This window comes from Canis lupus, chromosome 13 (genome assembly GCF_011100685.1).
Source record: "Canis lupus familiaris isolate Mischka breed German Shepherd chromosome 13, alternate assembly UU_Cfam_GSD_1.0, whole genome shotgun sequence".
NCBI classification, from domain to species: Eukaryota; Metazoa; Chordata; class Mammalia; order Carnivora; family Canidae; genus Canis; species Canis lupus.
In genome coordinates, this window is record NC_049234.1 from 37,164,215 (window position 1) to 37,181,585 (window position 17,371).

At 59.4% G+C, this 17,371-nt stretch overlaps 1 protein-coding gene across 12 annotated transcripts in view; it reads right to left on the minus strand.

The window, feature by feature from the left end:
• The window catches only part of TSNARE1 (t-SNARE domain containing 1), a 103,304-nt gene that overhangs the window by 52,980 nt on the left and 32,953 nt on the right, over positions 1-17,371 (minus strand). For 11 of the 12 annotated variants that reach the window (XR_005368846.1, XR_005368844.1, XR_005368843.1 and 8 more), the window contains exons 2-4: positions 13,215-13,340; positions 6,328-6,477; positions 4,772-5,266 (exon numbers count right to left, since the gene is read on the minus strand). Coding sequence is in view for 9 of the 12 variants with exons in the window: in XM_038555658.1 (XP_038411586.1) it covers positions 4,772-5,266; positions 6,328-6,477; positions 13,215-13,302 (733 nt within the window). In the remaining 3 variants the exon portion in view is untranslated. The remainder of the gene's footprint in view (positions 1-4,771; positions 5,267-6,327; positions 6,478-13,214; positions 13,341-17,371) is intronic. The other variant, XM_038555660.1, reaches the window with a different exon arrangement.

Sequence of the window (17,371 nt, forward strand, 5' to 3'; positions counted from 1 at the left end):
GAAAGTTCTCAAGTCAACGATCTAAGAAAAGCAAATTAACCCCAGAGCGAGGGAAAGGAAGGAAATAATAAAGATGAGCAAAAATCAATTAACTCGACATTGGATAAATAGAGAAGATTAATGAAATCAAAATCTAGTTCTCTGAAACAATCAATAAAATTGAAAAACATACAGTCAGACTAGTCAAGTATGAAACAGAGGAACACAAATTAGCAATGTCAGAAATGAAAGAGCCGGTCTCACCGCCGACTGTGCGGGCTTCCAAACAATACTGAGTAATGGCGCACACGATTTCACGGCAACAGACTTCACAGCTCTGATGAAATGGGTGAGTTCCTTGAAAACAGACAGATCAAAGCTCCTAGGAGAAGCAGCAGAGGCCTGGGCAGCGACACTGTAACATGTAGCCTGTGACACTGTAACATGTAGCCTGTGACACTGTAACATGTAACCCTCAACATGTAACAATGTAACACATAACACCTTTGAACAAACAGCAACATTAAAGAAACTGTTGGGCAGTCCAGGTGGCCCAGTGGTTCAGCACCACCTTCGGCCCAGGGCTTGATGCTGGGGTCCCGGGATCGAGTCCCACGTCGGGCTCCCTGCATGGAGCCTGCCTCTGTCTCTGCCTGTGTCTCGGCCTATCTCTCTCCCCCTGTGTCTCTCATGAATAAATAAATAAAATCTTTAAAAATAAAAAATAAAGAAACTGTAGTTTCAAATCTTCCCATGATGAAAATGCCAGCTCAGAGGCTGCTTGGTGAACTCTGCCAATGTTTACAGGAAGAATAATATCAGTGCTACACAAATTCTCTCAGAAAACACAGGAGGAGGACATAATAACCAATTCGCTTCAAGACCTACTTTACAGCTGGGATTGTCAAGGTGGCTCGTCGTTGTGTAAGCAGAGACCCAGGTGGCCGGGAACAAGTCCACCTCCCAATAAATGCATCCACCAGGCTTTAGACAGAAGCATCCAGGTGGTTCAGTGTTTTCAACCAACGGTGATGAACAACTGCATATCTGCTGCACCCCGACCCCAAATTAACAGAGCTCAAACCAACTCCACGTGGATCAGACACTTAAATGTAAAATGTAAAACTATGAAACTTCAAAAAACAAGGGCACCTGGGGGGCTCCATCAGTGAAGTGTCTGCCTTCAGCTCAGGTCATGACCTCTGGGTCCTGGGATCGAGCCCCACATTGGGGTCCCTCTCCCCAGTGGAGAGCCTGCTTCTCTCTCTCCCTCTGTCCCCCCACCCCCTGCTCATTCTCTCTCTCTGTGAATAAAACCTAAAAAAAAAAAAAAAAAAAAACTTCAAATAACAGTAATTCTGGAAATTCGTAGTAGGCAAGAACTCTTTAGGTGGGATACAAGGAGAAACCCCAAAACAAAACATTGATAACATCGAAACCTAAAAAGCTTCAAAAAGACCCCATCGAGAAAAGACAAGGCAGCGCAGAGCCTGACAGGAGAGGTCTGCGGCACAGCTGTGCGACAGCCCGGAACCCAGGTGGGGATGGGTGGGAGCCACAGGGGCCGGCCCACCACCTGGTGTGGACGCCGACCACAGCAGAGGCCACACGCGGCCCGCAAGCACACGGCATCGCCAGCCAGGATCCCCACTGCCACGGGACGGCTAAAATCAAATCAACCGCAAGAGCGAGTGGCTACGGGAGGCAGGGTGTGCGCAAGCCCTCGGCTCCTGTGGGAGGACGACAGGCACTTTGGAAACCAGTTAGGTAGTTTCCAAGAAAGTTACATATATCTATCCAACCCCCCGAAGAGTGACAACATCAGCCCACGCAAAGATTTTACCCAAATGTTCACAGGACCTTCACTCGGCCAAAAGCGGGCAACCAGATGCCATCCACCAGGGCGGACGAGACACAAACCGTGAAATGTGCACTCTTGAGCCACGGGAAGACACGCCACCCGACCCCTGACACACGGCCAGTCCTCCACATGGGGGTCCACGTGCCTGGGAGTCCGGAGGCCTACCCCACGGCGACACAGAGCTAACTGCAGCTGCCTCGGGCCGGGGCGCGGCCTGGGCCCCCTCACCAAACCACTCGTGGATTCGCTGTATCGCTCATAAGTTCACCTCCGTGAGCCATGTCCCAGGCCCCAGCAAGGGGGTGAGGCCCGAGCACTCGCCCCCGCTTAGCCCAGCTGCCCTCCCTCTGCCCACGGCCCCCACACAGCCCTTCTTCCAGCTCCTGGACTCCCACCCTCCTGCCAGGCCCTGCCATCCTTTCCCACACACAACTACACGTACCAGAAACACCTGCTGAGCAAAGCAACACTCCTTGAAGGAGTCCGGGGAAGGCACCCCATTCCCCAGTCCTCCAGGACACACACCCCAGAAAGCACAAAGAAAACCCTTTAGACTCTTCTTCACGCCTCCTGAATGACTTAACTCATTCAGTTGAATAGAATAAAGTCAAATCAGCAGAACTTCTCTCGCTTTTCTCCGGGGGTCCTCGTCCCCGCCCCTCTGCTTCCACCGTGAGCAGAGACAATGGGGCACTCCGGCTCCGCGAGGCATCTCTGCGCAGGTGCACAGCCTTATCTGCCCACTGCAGGAAGGGGACCTGAGGCTGCCAACGCACACTTGGCAATGCCCTCTGTCAGCCATGGGGCCCAGCTCCGCGCCTGCTCCAGCCACCTACCCTCACTGCCCCGGGGCCCAGAGCAGCTGCTGCAGTGGTCCCACCAGGAGTGCAGGAGGGGGAGGGGCAGGGGCAGAGAGAGACCCCCCGGGAACCGACATCGCCCCCACTGCCCCACCGGGTGGGCCGGCCAGACGGCGGGCTCAGCAGCCTGAGCGGCCGAGAGAGGAAGGACTGGGGTGTCGACTCGGGCCAGGCAGGATGAAGCTTAGCAGCAATACAGCGCCCCGGACACAGGGCGAGCAAGGGAGTCGGGGACCTCTCCCGCCCAGAGCACACAGGCCCGGGCCAAACCCAGTGCCCCAGGGCACTGGCGCTGCTGCCAAGGGGATGACAGCAGCGTCTCCTCATAAGCTACTGGGAGGCTGGGCATGACCGCAGCAGCCCATTCCCTGGACAGCACTGGCCACTTCCCCATACAGGACGTGGGGATGTGCACGCCCCATGCAGACTGACCCCAGCGAGGACAGGTCCAACCAAGCATGCTCAACAGCCGCCAGCAGCAAAGGACAAGATAAAGCCCTGTGGCCAGGGCATAAACCCCCCTCACAGTCACCTCCCCAGGGGGACCTTGCACTTCTCACCTCTGGGTCGCTGCTGGCCCACCTGCCTCCCACCCCCACAGGCCCTGCTCACTTCCAGCTGAGGGACGGAGAGAGAACAGAGCTGAGGGACCAGTCCCCAGGGCCCCCTTCTGAGCCTGGTGCACACGTCAGAGCTCCAAAATACAGAGAGCCACACTTGGTGCACCTGATGGGAGAAACCCGGAGTCCCAGAGTATAGCTGGAGCAGGATCATGTGGGGACCCCGCATCCAGCCCCAGGACCACCTCTGTGGCCTGGAGCAATCACTCAGAATTCAGCCACTCTAAGAGCAGACCTAAGCCACGGAGCTCAGTGTACAGGGTGCTCCATGGGCCTCCCTCGGTTACCCACCCAGGCTGGACCTCTGGCCCAGGGGCGTCAGGGGACCCTGAACCACATGAGCATGAGACAGAGAAAGGAAAAGGTGACAGCACGGGGATAATGCACTGCGGCATCCGGGGCCTCCTCCTTCCCCAGCAGCAGGCCACTGAGGGTGCCCAGAGGACAGGGCAAGAGGAGGTTGTGGGGCTGGGGGGGGTCTGGCCTGAATGCAGGCTCCCGGGCCAGGGCCCATGCTGAGGGCACTGGAGGAGCAGCCAGGGAAGGGCTGGGTACAGGGGGAGATGGGGGCAGCCCTGCATTTCAGGGGGATGACCCCACTGCAGGCGGGTGGGGGACAAGGAACAGCCAGGAGCCTGCGACGTGAAGGCTCCCTCCCCGGGTGGCAACTTGAAGATGCCGAGGCTGCTTCGGGCCACAGAGCGGCTAATCGTGCCCCTATGTGGGACCCGCCCCACCAAGCTCCCAGCACAGCACCCAGACATCAGGCCCCCGGCCCCTCGCCCACCGTGTCCGAGAAGTCACACCCCGCAGAGCAACAGTCCCCTGGGCAACAGCGTGGGGAAGGCCCACGTGAGCTCGAGGTGACCCGACGCAGAAGGGCTGGCCCATCCGGGACCAAGGCCTGTTCTGGATGTTAAACCAGCAACAGGGCCCGGGCTCCAACTGCAGCTCTCCCACCCAGGTGGTAAATCAGGAGGTCAGGAGGAGCACTTATCTAACAGCCAGGGTAAGAGCGCGGGATGCACAGGGCAAGGGAAGCAGCAGGCCGTCTCGGATAACACGCAGCAAGCGCTATCTCGAAAACCTCATATTTCAGATGCGTTTACACAGGACCCCTGTGTTTCTTCCTGTAGATCAAGGTCCAGAGGCAGGAAGCAGACGACCTTGAGAGCAGAGCCACGACTTGGTGCACAGCTCCCCACTCCACAGCCCGGCACGGGAGGGCAGGGACAAAGCGGCAGGGGCGCACGCTCACCTGAACGCCTGGATTCTTAGCAAGCGGTCCCTGTGCGGCCCGGCAGGTGCGGGCATGAAGGAGCAGGAACCCCCCCGACCCCCTGGCAGTGGGAAGAGGAGGCAGCCACGGCAGGGGCTGTCTGGGGCAGAGGGACGACGGGGCCTAGGCCACAGTGGGGCTCTGATGCTGCCAGCCAGGACCAGGAACTCACCTCGGGGCGGCTCCGGGTCGACACCCTCAGGGGATGGGGCCCGGCAGGAGAAGGTCTGGGCCACAGCCCGCTCCACAGGGGTGAGGGCCAGGGCTGGGGGTGCGCCGGGACCAGGACCCACGCAGCGGAGGTCACCCAGCTTGCGCCGCACCACGGCGCGCAGGTCCCGCCACTTGTGCTTGAGGTCCCCGACGTCTCGGCGGCAGTAGCCCAGGGCATTCACGGCCTGCAGGATGCGGCTCCACACGCGGTACCTGCGGGCGGGCTCGGCCCTCAGCAGCCCGCTGCCGAACAGCAGCTGGTGGTGCTTGCTGACCTTGGACACCAGCACCTCCGTCTCCTGCGGGCAGAAGTTGGGCTTCCTCTTCTTGGCACGCGTGGCACCGGGCCCCGCCAGCCGGCTGTGGGCCCCGCCGGCGGAGTCCTTCCTCGGGCCGGCAGCAGGCGGTGAGGCGGGCTCCGGCGTCCCACGGCCTTCGACGGCGACCCCTGGCCCTGGAAAGGCACCAAAAGGTGGGTGTTGAAGGCCCTGGACCAGTGGGGTGGCAGCGGTGGCAGCGGCTCCCGGGCACCTCCTCTGTGACTTCGACTTCAGGACACCACCACCTGCTCCAGCCACCGCCCCCTCCCTGCTGAGTGTCCAAGGGCCTGGGGACACGTCCCGGCCACAACGCTGCCCGAAGCGGCACCATCCGCAAGGCACTTCGCGGCCGGCTATGGCGCCCATCTCCCCAGAGGGCCACGGCCGGCCCTGCCCAGCTGCCACCATCTGGAGCAAAGCAATGTCCACTGGAGAAGGCACTGGGCTGCTCCCAGACACCCCACCCCCAGGGGCAGCCTCCTCATCGAAATGCTCCACCGTCCCGGCCGAGAACCCCGGCCTCCCTGCCCCACGCGAGAGCCCAGCACTCAGAGGGCAGGGGCAGGGGCAAGAGGGCGGGCAGGGCCCGAGGGCCTGGTGTGTACCTCCCACCCCTGCCCCCCGAGCCCCCGCGGCCTCCCAGTCTTCAGGTCACAGGGCCCCTGGCTGGGCAGGCAAACAGCCAAGTCCCTGGGCCGATGGCACTTGAAGCTTTGTCACCAGCCAGCCTGTGCTGCCGGGGTGCAGGGGCCTCTGTCGGGGCATGAGGGGCAGCCGCCCCATCAGACCACAGGCTTCCCAGACGGAGGGGAGAGCCCCCAGCCCTGCGCGCCCTGAGGGCAGCCGTGTGAGCCCCTGGGGAGCACTCAGCCCTCCCGTCGCCCCATCACCCGGAAGGCTGGCTCTACAGAGGCCCAGCGCCAAGCACCCTGAGGCTCCCTCACCAGCCCCCCTATGGGGACCACCCAGCCTCACCCCCGGAGCCCACGGGGGAGCCCACGGGGCCCTGACACGCACAGTCATCACTCGACACCCCTCCTGCCACTGGCCCAGCCCCAACGCCTTCTGCCGTCCTTGGGAGGGGAATGAGGTGGAGGGTGTAGACCAACTGGAACCCTGCGGCAGCTCGCCCCCAACCCCGCCTGCTGGCCCCCCCTCACCAGGGCTCCCAGACCCAGCACCCGAGCGGAAGTACCTCGCTTCCTGGCCCTCGGGCCTCTGGGCGTGCCCGCCGACCCCAGATCACCTTCCCCATCCTCGCCCACACAGGGGTCCCGTGGGCTGCTCTCTGGCGACGGGCAGGGGAAATGGCGGATTCCGTACTCGGTCCAACATTTAGCGCACTCTACAGACAGCAAGGGACAGTCACAGTTACACCCAGCCTGCCCACAGAGCGGCTCAGGGCGCTGCCCGCAGAGCAAGGCCCCCAGGCAGGACAGCAGGTGCCCTCAGCCCTCCAAGCATCCATGCCAAGAAGCTCCACTCAGGCCCACTTCCTCCAAGAAGCCCTCCCAGACTGCCACACCCTCTGCAACAGCCGCTTTTGCTGAAGACCAGCGCCAAGTTCAGAATTGTATGTGTTCCAGATCTTTCTTTAAACCACAACTATTCTAAAAGGTGACCCCAAACAAGGATGAAATCCCCTAGAGTGGAGCCTTCAGGTGTGGCCCACGGACCAGGTGAGGGCTCTGATGGCTGTTACCTGTCGGCGACAGAAAACGTGTAAAAAAGGACAGTATGGCCTGAGGGATGCTGGATGTTTATGACAATTCAAAATCACCACAGCAGCCAAGCAAGGAATCACTCTGCTCATTAAGCCATTGTTCCACGCCGCATCGGGAGTGAAAATAAAAATAAAAACCGGCCCTTTCTGACGCTCGGCTGCAGAGCCAAGTAGCAGCAGTGCGGGCAGCTGTGCGGCCTCCTCCCAATACCTGGGCCCCACAGGCCCCGGCACGGGGTTGGGCCCCCGGGGAGGACACTTGATTTTTCTCCTCGATTATTCCCATTTATTCAGACACTTGCCGGACACGTTTTGCCAGAATCGGTCAAACACCTTACGGCCCCTCAAAGACGTGCCTTTGAATCCCCGGCACCTGAGTCAGTGAGGGGGGTACATGCCAGAGCCCTGGGGCCGTGGCATGACCCTGTTCTCTCTGGAGCTCTCTGGAAGGGCAGTTTCCAGGGAGCGCGCTCTAGGAGGTGACACACCCACAGCCACCCCGAAACCCAAGGACATGGCCTGTCCAAGGCCCGTGCCAGCATGGGGCTCCCGGAGGGCAGCTCCTTCCCGGGAAAGGCCTCCGACTCACATGACCCAGAGGAGGGACAGCAAAGGGCCCCTGTCCAGCCCATGCTCTGTGTCCCTCTGCGGGGGACCACAGCCCAGCATGACAGGGACAGAAGGGCCGCACTGTGGAGTGGGAGGGGCCTCAGAAGGCCATCTCAGCCATCCTCCTGCCTCCAGGCAGCAAAGACCCAAAGCGTGTAGGCAGCCCATGGGGCTCCCAGCCAGACCTGGGGGCTCCACCCCTCACACACAGAGCCTCCCCACTCCAGGCAGGATGGAGGGGGATGGGCGGGGCAGCAGCCTCGCTTATTCTGGGGACGGAGGTTCCCACGCCACAGACAACGGCAGCAAAGTGGGCTTCTGCCTCAGACTAAGAACTGTCCTAGCCATCCGGGGGGACAGACATGGCCCTGGACAGTCCCAGCACGGTCTCTAGGCAGCCAGGGCCGACGCCCCACATCCAGGCATCTCTGTGGGTCTGAGGTCTGACCACGAGCCTCCACAACAGGGACCATCTCCCACCAAGGCACATCCTGTCACTCCCCCTCCTCCCGGACGACTTGGTAGGGAGCATTGGGACTGGCCCTTCCCCAAGACACCTGCGCTGGGCTCCCTTGCAGACACACGTCCCCCGGGCCCAGCCACTCACCCAGATGAGGGTAAGGAACAGGCACAGCTACCCAGGTACCTGGGTCACCATCTGCTGTGGAGCCCCCAGAGCCCCTCGTGTGGGGGCAGGACACCCGGGGAGACCAGGGGGCCCAGCTGGCAGCCCACGTCACTGCCCACACCACTACCTGATGACCCCCAAGCCGGCATCAGGTCACCAAGTCCAGCCCCTGCCCACCTCCTCCTCCAGGACGACCTCTCCTCCTCCAGACCCCCGTGGAGGGGCTGGTCTGGTCTGCCCTCCAAAATCACTTGAACTCTGAGGGGGGCCTGAGGCAACTATTGTTTGTTTCTGAATATTAGAATACACATAATTATGGAGAAAAGTTCAAATGCAACAATTATAAAGAAATGATAAAGGTCTGCAGCCGCAGCGTCGGAAGCGAAAGCCGTTACCACGGGGCTGGGAGCCTTGCACAACTGGAAGACTCTGGACACAGCCTTGTTTCCTGCACGCCGTGCACCTGTCACCACATCGGACGCATGTGGAGGTCACCAGCGATCTCCAAGAGCTGACGCTGATGCCCGTGTGATGGCCCATCTGGGCTACGCCTCCCCGGCCGCGTGCCTCAGCCACGTGGGGACAGCCTCTGTCTCTCCGTCCGCGGCCTCGCAGCTTCCCACAGCCCAGGGAGGGCAGGGCCCCAGAGGGAAGGCAGTGGGTCCGGGAGCACGGGCCTACTGCCACCACCCCGACCTCCCTCGGGGCACCAGCAAGGCTCAGGCCCTCCCGACACCGTGAGCAAGCTGTCCCTCCCGCCTCCTCCCAGCGCTGGCCCCTGGTATGAGGTTCGGAGGTCTTCCTTTGATTTATGGGAGTTCTTTATGTATTAATAATCTACCAGTTGGCTTTCTGCTGTGTTCCTGCTGCGATCCTACCACAAAGAGGTTGCCCTAAGCTCCACATAATTACCTCCAGGGTGGCAAGTACCCCACAGTGGTTGGGCACAGCGGGTCCCGGATGACAGCAGCCGCTCCTGCACAGGCCCAGATCTCTGCCCGGCCCTGCCATCCTGCCCGGTGTGCCAGCCCCTCCCTGGGAGCCTGTCCAGGTCACCCCGCAGAGGAGGGGGTGAGAAACCAGCAGCAGCTGGCCTCAGCAACGGTCAACAAACCAGGACAATGCAAGTCCTTTCCTGACAAAATTGTAATTAAGTAGACATCATTTTTAAGAGACAAGTAGGTAAGAATACATATGTTTGGAAACAATGAACTATAGTTCTAAATAAACCCTGAGGGAATAAAAAATAAATCTTGAGTCAAAGAAGAAATCATAATGGAAATAAGAAAACACAACTGAACTTTAATTTTAAAATACCACACGCTTCTGAATGCCTGACACTCAACCAATGCAGTGACCGTCTGAACACTTACAATCTCAATGTTTTTACTACAAAAGAATAAAAACAATACGAATGAAATAAACATCCAACTTAGGAGTTAGAAAAATAACAGCATCAACTCAAAGAGAGAAGGAAAAAAATAAAAGTGGGGCGCCTGGGTGGCTCTGTGGTTGAGTGTCTGCCTTGGGCTCAGGGTGTGACCCGGGGTCCTGGGATCGAGTCCCGCATCGGGCTCCCCGCAGGGAGCCTGCTTCTCCCTCTGCCTGTGTCTCTGCCTCTCTCTGTGTGTCTCTCATGAATAAATAAATAAAATATTTAAAAAAGAAAAAGAAAATAATAAAAGTTAAGAATACAAATCAATCATATAGTAGAAGGTATCAAGAAAGTCAGAAGTCAGTTCTTCAGGGAACCTTATAAAAGTGACAAACAGGGCAGCACAGGTGGCTCAGCAGTTTAGCACCGCCTTCAGCCCAGGGAGTGATCCTGGAGACCCGAGATCGAGTCCCACATCAGGTTCCCTGCATGGAGCCTGCTTCTCCCTCTGCCTGTGGCTCTGCCTCTCTCTCTCTCTCTCTCTCTCTCTCTCATGAATAAATAAAATTTTATAAATAAATAAATAAATAAATAAATAAATAAATAAATAAATATCAAAGTGCCAAGCCTCAGTCAAGACTAATTATAAAAGAAGATAATAGGGGAGGTACAGACAAACTGTATTAGGAATACAAAAGGGAATGTGATTCAGATACTGTGACCATTCATAGAACAGCAGCCACCACAATGGTAAACCTGCGCAGCCCTCAGCCTTCACAGGCGGCTGTGGTTGGGCAGGGGCAGAGCAGAGCGGATGGAGGGTGTGAAGGCCCCAGCCAGGCCCTCTGCCACACCACAGTGTGGCCCCATCAACAACCGGCAGCTACTGGCTACATTTTATTTCAGTAAATCCAAACATCCTGGTGAAACAGACACAGGTCTCTAAGAACAACACAGCAAAACTGACCCAAGAGGAAACAGAGAGCCTGGAAGGTTTCTATGCCTGGAGAAGTGAACTGCTTGTCAAAAAGTGCTCCATGAAGGAAACACTAGGCTTAGATGGTTCTGCAGCAAAATCCCAGAAACACCTGAGGAACGTGTAGTCCTATTCTTCCAAAAACTCACATGGGATATAAACACCATGTCACTCAGCATCACAGGGGCTCAACCAGCTCAGGAAGGTGGGAAGAAGAATGGCCGCATTGGGAAAGAAAGAAAAAAAGTCCCTATTTACAAATGATGCCATCTAAACAGAAAAGTTCAGATTCTACTAATAATTACAGTAATAGAATGAGTTCAACAAAATGGCACAATATAAAGTCAGTGGACAAAAACCTATTACACTCCACGGGGAAAATGTGGTCTCTTCAAAAAATAAACTTCAAGGGGAAAAAAAAAAAAAAAACAGAACGATGGAGGAGAATCTGGAGCTTCAGAGAGACTTGAGGGGCCTGAGCTGAGTCAGCTGAGCTGAGTCAACTGCAGCACGTGGGTTTTCCCAGGGCCCTGCTTTGCGAGGAGCCACCAAGCGGTCAGCGATGCCAGGGCGCACCTGACCAGGCACTCCAGCAGTGCTCCGGTGATGTGCACAGTCCCCCCCTTGCAGAGGCACAGGGATGCATCAACACAGGAGATGCACTGTGGTACTCGCCACAGAATGACATACAGGCAGCCCAAGGGGCTGGATGTGCCACAAGCGGGCACCCGATGAAGTGGCCTGGGCAGCGCGGGGGCTCATTACTTTTTTTGTGTCTACTTTTCTATGTTTGAAATGGTCCCTATTCAGAAAGTGTGAAAGTAAAGCATTTAAAAATTAAATAAAAATCTCTAGACTGTGTTTTTTCAAAAAATCCAATTGTCAAATAGGTGTATCAGCAACAAAGATCTGAAAGTGCAATATTCAGAGTGCTATCTCTTATGATAACAAAACACGTGTGTTTTTGTTTTTGTTAGAACAAATAAGAAATACATAAGACCTTTATAATGAGAGTTATACAACTTTACTGCAAAACATGAAAGAAGATCCGAGGGACAGAAAGAGACACACAAGCTGATGGACTGGGAGCCCACGGACGATAAAATGCCAGATCTCGCCACATTAATGCAGCAGATGCATGGCAGCTCCAGCCAAAACCCCGAGCCTGATGAGGGGATCCTAAAATTTATGTTCAAGAACAAAGTGCCAGAAACACCCAAGACATTTCTGAGGGAAAACAAGTGGAGCAACTTGCCGTGAAAAATACCAAAAATTGTAACTCTGAAAATTATGGGGGAGTTTTGCACAGGAAGAGAAATATTGACCAAAAGAACCTACATGGAAACATTATTCATCACCGAGCTCTGGCTCCGCAGGTCTGTGGGACTGGGACGCCAGGACAACCCGTGGTTCAAGAGAGAAACAGAGCATTGCAGCTCCGCCCTCTCCGCGCCCCGTAAACAGTGATCAGACCAGGTGATGGGAAGACTTACACCTGAACAACAGTCATATCAGCTTCAGAGCAGGTGCAGGGGCACCTGGGGGGCTTGGGGGTTGAGCATCTGCCTTTGGCTCAGGGTGTGACCCCAGGGTCCTGGGATCAAATCTTGCATCGGGCTCCCCACAGGGAGCCTGCTTCTCCCTCTGCGTGTGTCTCTGCCTCTCTCTGTGTGTGTCTCGTGAATAAATCTTTAAAAAGAGAGAGAGAGAGAGCAGGTGCAACGCCAGTATCGTCCTGTGATAGGACTCATCACACAGAAACCCAAACCCCGCATCAGACACCAGCGTCCTCGAGCCAGCCACAACTCAAACTCCACTGGCTAAGCACCCGCACTCCCCAGCAGGCACCGCACCGAAAAGGAGGCCCAAAGTGGATGAAGATGCACAGAACATTCCAGAAGGAAACCTTGCAAATCAGTAAGAGGAGGGCAAACTCCAGGGGAGAGTTGGCTGAGGAGAAATGGGTACATCCCATCAGTCACCAGAGAAACGTAAATGAGAACCAGCAGAGTACGGCCCGCCCCGACTGCAGACGCCCACCACCCGCCCCCACCAGCTCTCAGGCAGACGAGGCCGGGGCGCCGAGGGCAGCGGCTGGCACCAGCACACGCCTCACCTGCATGGCAGCCCAGAGCCGACAGCTCTCCTCCCGCTGCCAGGCCACGGGCCCCAATAGCTACGCTCCCTGGCCCTCCCATGCAGAAGGCACTGGTGAACAGGGAAACGAGGGCGCGGCATTGGTGGCATCAGGGACTTGGGGCAGAACCAGCAAAGGGCAGGGTAAAATCCCACAGTTCCAAAGTTGTGCAAGGTTCCGCGTGGGGATGCAGACGTGTGTAAGCAAAACCAGAAAGGTCAGCAAGGAAGCCCGAGACACAGGCCTCGGGGGAGGCGGTGCTGGGGAAGGGGAGGCGCCTTGGAAGGCCTGGCCAGCCTCAGTTTCCTTCTCTGTATAGCAAGAACGACACCCGTGCCGCGCCGGAGCATCCCTCCACTCTGCCGCTGGCCAAGCGCCCCCGGCACCTGCAGACCAGCTTGGTGCCGGGATGACCGTAGACCCCAGGCCGCCCCCAACGGCAGGGCAGCCCCTCCTGCTGCTGACCCAGGCCAACGCCAGCCACCCCACCCCAGGCAGGGCCAGTGTCGCTCACCCGAGGCCACAGGCAGCGTTGGTCACACAGAACCGCCCACGCCTGCCATCATCCCGACAGCAGAGGCCCGTCTACTGCCACCCCCGCCCCACCCCCAACGCTGTGAGCCTCTGTCATTACCTAGGGGCTGATAGCCTTGTCTGGAAGATCCCCCGAAAGGACCATGGCTCCCCAGGCCGCCACTGCCAGCGATGGATCCGTAGGACATCTTCTCACAGAGAGCAGGGCCTCTGCCTTCCCACAGAGCTGGAAGAGACAAAAACCAGGTCGGGAGGGAGGAGAGGCGTCAGCGCCCAGATTCGGGGTGCACTCAGGCCCCTGCCCACCCACCCGCCCGCCCTCACCGCAGGCGGCCCCACGCCCCCACCCCCAAGGCAGTGGCCCCACGGAGCCCCTTCAAAGTGCCTCCCACCATCCCACATGGGGACAGATGCTACACATCAGCTCACCCCGCGAGGACCCCTCTCAAAGGCCGCGGGGGTCCCACCATTCTCTGCGGAATCCGCCCACCCCTGCCGCACAGAGAGCCCAAGGGCTTGTGCACCTGCCACATCTCCAGCTCCAGCTCAGGCGTCTGAGCCACAGCGGGCGGCAGGACGGCTGGGGGAGGCTGGGGGCACACGCAGCACCTGCTGCTAGGACAAGACACTGACCGTCCCTGACCTCAGCGTCCTCATGTACAAAACCAGGGTAACGCGAGGATCCGCCTCCCGGGCCTGCTGTGCAGAGTGGGTGACACGCACGGTGACAGCTGGCGCTCAGAACACAACCGCCTGCACGAGTGTGACACCCGCCGTCCTGCCCGCCCGATCTGCTCCTCCGGGAACCGCAGCTCCAGGAAGGCGGTGGAGACATCTCCAGCCTGACAACCGCTCCCCGGGGCGCCCAGTGTCACCAGCTTTCTGGGTGTCTGCACATGTGCATGCAGAGACTCGTCCAGCGTCTGCCACATTTGCCACTTCCCAATGACGCTGGCACAGCTCGTTGGGCGCTCCGAATGGGCCAGGCTGGGCACGCAGCGCTTCGCGACCTACGAAAGCCTAAGTGAGGGCAGATCTGGGCCCCACGTGGGCTCACCGGGGGCGAGAAGCAGGCCCACGCTCCGGGGGTCAGCGGGGGCTGCGGAGCTTGCTGCCCGGCCACGCCCTGCCCCTGCCGTGCCCAGGCTGTTGGCCACCCAGGGCCCGTCCACGGCCAGGAGGTACCCAGAGCTTTGATTTAGGGGCATCACATCTACCAAGGTTTCCTGCATTCAAAATCAAAATGAAGTTTTAAAATACACTTATGAATTTATTGTAAAATAACAGGAAATCCACTGTTAGATAAGTAACACATCTTTATGAAACAGAGCTGCATTTTCCCAAACAAAACAGTTGAGAGCGACGAGTGCTCGCGTTTGACTCTTGGTGAATCTCTCGGGGGGCTCGGCACACACGCCAGTTCCCACCCCTGCTCCCGGGGCCAGCTGTGACACGACGCTGGTCCGGACACAGACAAACTCAGGCCCCACACAGGCTGGCTGTCGGCGGTGGGGGGAGGGGGGGGAGCCTGGGGACCCCGACAGGGACTCAGGGTCCCTGGGGAAATCACGTTTTCCTGTTTCATGGGTCCCAGGCCTCAGATCCCGGCTGCCTGGCAGGTCCCTGCAGGACTTCCCTTCACTTTCTGGACGCTCCCAGAGGGGAGATGGACAGCCGGGGGGGGGGGGGGGGGGGGGGGGGCAGAGACAGCTGGCAGGGAGAGAGGAGCCAGGGATGCCCGCCGGCCTGGAGGAGAGCAGGTCTCAGTGCAAGTGAGGCACCTGCATGCTCGCCAGCCCGCCAGCCTTGGGCTGCACCTGGGAACACAGGAGAGGTGGAAGACGGAGCCCAGGACACTCGGGGTCATGGTGCAGAGCAGAGCACTGGGGAAGAACAGCGTAAAGCAGGAAGCATGCTGCTGCCCAGGACCCCCGGCACGCACCCACACCTCCCTGCACACCTTACACAGGCTCGGGGTGCCACTCTCACCAAGACCTGTAAGGAGGCCCCACCGCTGCCTCCCTGGCAGACAAGGATGCGAGGCACAGAGGGGTAAGGCACCACAGGCCACGTGGCTGGCAGCAGAGAAGGGTGTGGATTCGGCAGGGCCAGCCAGTGCCCACGATCTCACTGAACGGCCTCCCCGAAGGCGAACCCAGGCCACCCGGCCCCTCGCCACCACCCCCAGAGACAGGAGCACAGCAAGGCCTCAGAGGGCACAGTGGGCGCAGGACAGCAGAGCTCAGAGGAAGGGTGCTCATGGTGTCAGGGATGCCACCCAGGAAGCAGGAGGAAAGACCAAGAGGACTGGAGGCCAGGACCGGCCCCGCTCCCACACCCGGGGGACAGCAGTCGGGAGAGGAAACCAAGGCAAGGGGATGCGCCACCTGGACAAGGTCATCGAGCGGGCACTGTGCAGCACAGCCACACGGGCCTGCCCTGCGGGACGCACGGGCCACCAAGAAGAACCCGAAGACACGGTGGCCCCGCACAGGTGCAGAAGACGCTTCCAGACCCACATGGGGCCCGTCACTGCCCTTCCTGGGAGAGGACGCCAGGCCGCGCTCCATCCAGCACCGATAATCCAGGAAAACAGGAGGAGCAAGATGAAGGACCCCGGGGGCAGGGGTGGGTGGGGGGGCGCGCAGAAGTTTCCAGAGAGACTTCCTCGGGGAAGAGGGAAGACCGTGGCATCAGGGCACAACCAGGCCCCAGGGAAACACGCTGAGCGGAAAATGGGGACCATCCCGGTTCACAGCGGGGTTCAGCCTCAGCAGCAGGGCAGTCGGCAGAGTCCCCGTGTACCTGCGGGTAGGAGGCAGCCAGTGGGGGGGAATGTGCATGTGTGCGCGTGCGTGTGCACGTGTGCGTTTGTGCAGTGTACGCATGCGTGCACATGTGTGCATACGTGTGTGTGTGCAAGCACACACCTGAAAGCACACGCCAATCCTCATCTTGCAAGTCACTAATGTCCAACTGCTGAACAGCTCACAGCGGCAGTGACGAGCAGGTCACCAAGAGCAGAGACAGGCTGTCCCGAGACCCGCAGGGTCAGAGAGCTAACTGTGGGGAGAGGAGAGACAGGCAACTGCTACGTCTCAACCACCAAGGGCTCGCTGATCCTCCAAACTTAAATATCACAGCTTCATCTGTAAGATGCCAATGACGTCACCATCCAGAAAGAAGAGTCTGGAAACAGCAGCGGGCTGTGGGGGTGTGTGCCCTGAGCAGACGACCCGGGCAGGGACCCGGCGTTCTCCCCAGAGGCTGGGAGGGCAGCCCCAGAGCCACCGAGCATCCTGGGAGGGCCACGAGGACCCCAGGCTGGCTCACGGGAGGATTAGGCCCAACTCCGCAGACACACCCTGTGCACCCACAGGGCACTGGGCACCGCGTCCCTTAGAAACAGGCGAGCCTGGTCCCGGCCTCGGGGACGTGGAGGTTCGTCAGGAGTCAGCCACAATGTCCCGTGACGAGGGCCCCAACAGGACGCTCTGCTCCCCAGAGGAAGCAGCTCAAGCGGGGTCTGGGCAGGAGCAGGGAGGAGCTGGCCGACGGGGTTTGCGGAGAGAGGGACAGGGGCAGCTCTGGGGGGCAGGCGGACCACAGGCAGTGACGGGCGCTGGGTGGGCAGCACCCACGACCCTCCTAGCCCAAGGAATGTCCACACGCACAGCGCAGGGAGGGCGCTGAGCCAACAGCACCAGCGAGGGGCCACAGCAGCCACCAGGCGGCCCTGAGCCGTGCCGGGGCGAGGGACGGGCAGTGAGAGCCAGGCTGCAGAGGCAGGAAGAGAAAGACCCCCACCCGCCACCTCATCTCACTTGCGACCTCGGCCTGCAGTGCCCTGGACCACGCGTCGACTGTGGCAAAGGCCGTCCCACCGCCGGAGCCACAGAGGGGCGCCCCAGCCCGAGGACCAGAAGCACAAAATGCCAGCGCGTGCCCTCTACCTGCCGCCCTGGGCCCTGAGCCCCTGAGGGACCTGGCAGCCAGCAGGCACCCCCTGTCAGCGGCAGCAGCGAGGGGCGCCCCGTGCCCAGGCCGTGCCATCGGCTCCCCCGACGCCGCTCCCGCTCACCCACCCGCAGCGGCTCACGGCCCGACTCCTCAATGGGCGAGGACAGGTGGACGGAGCAGCTGGACAGAGGCCACCGAGGCCACCGGCAGCTGGGAGGGCAGGCAGGCTGGAGGGCGGGGCGGATGTGGATGGGCAGGGGGCGCAGGGACGGCCCTGGACGACCTCAGAGCCTTGGG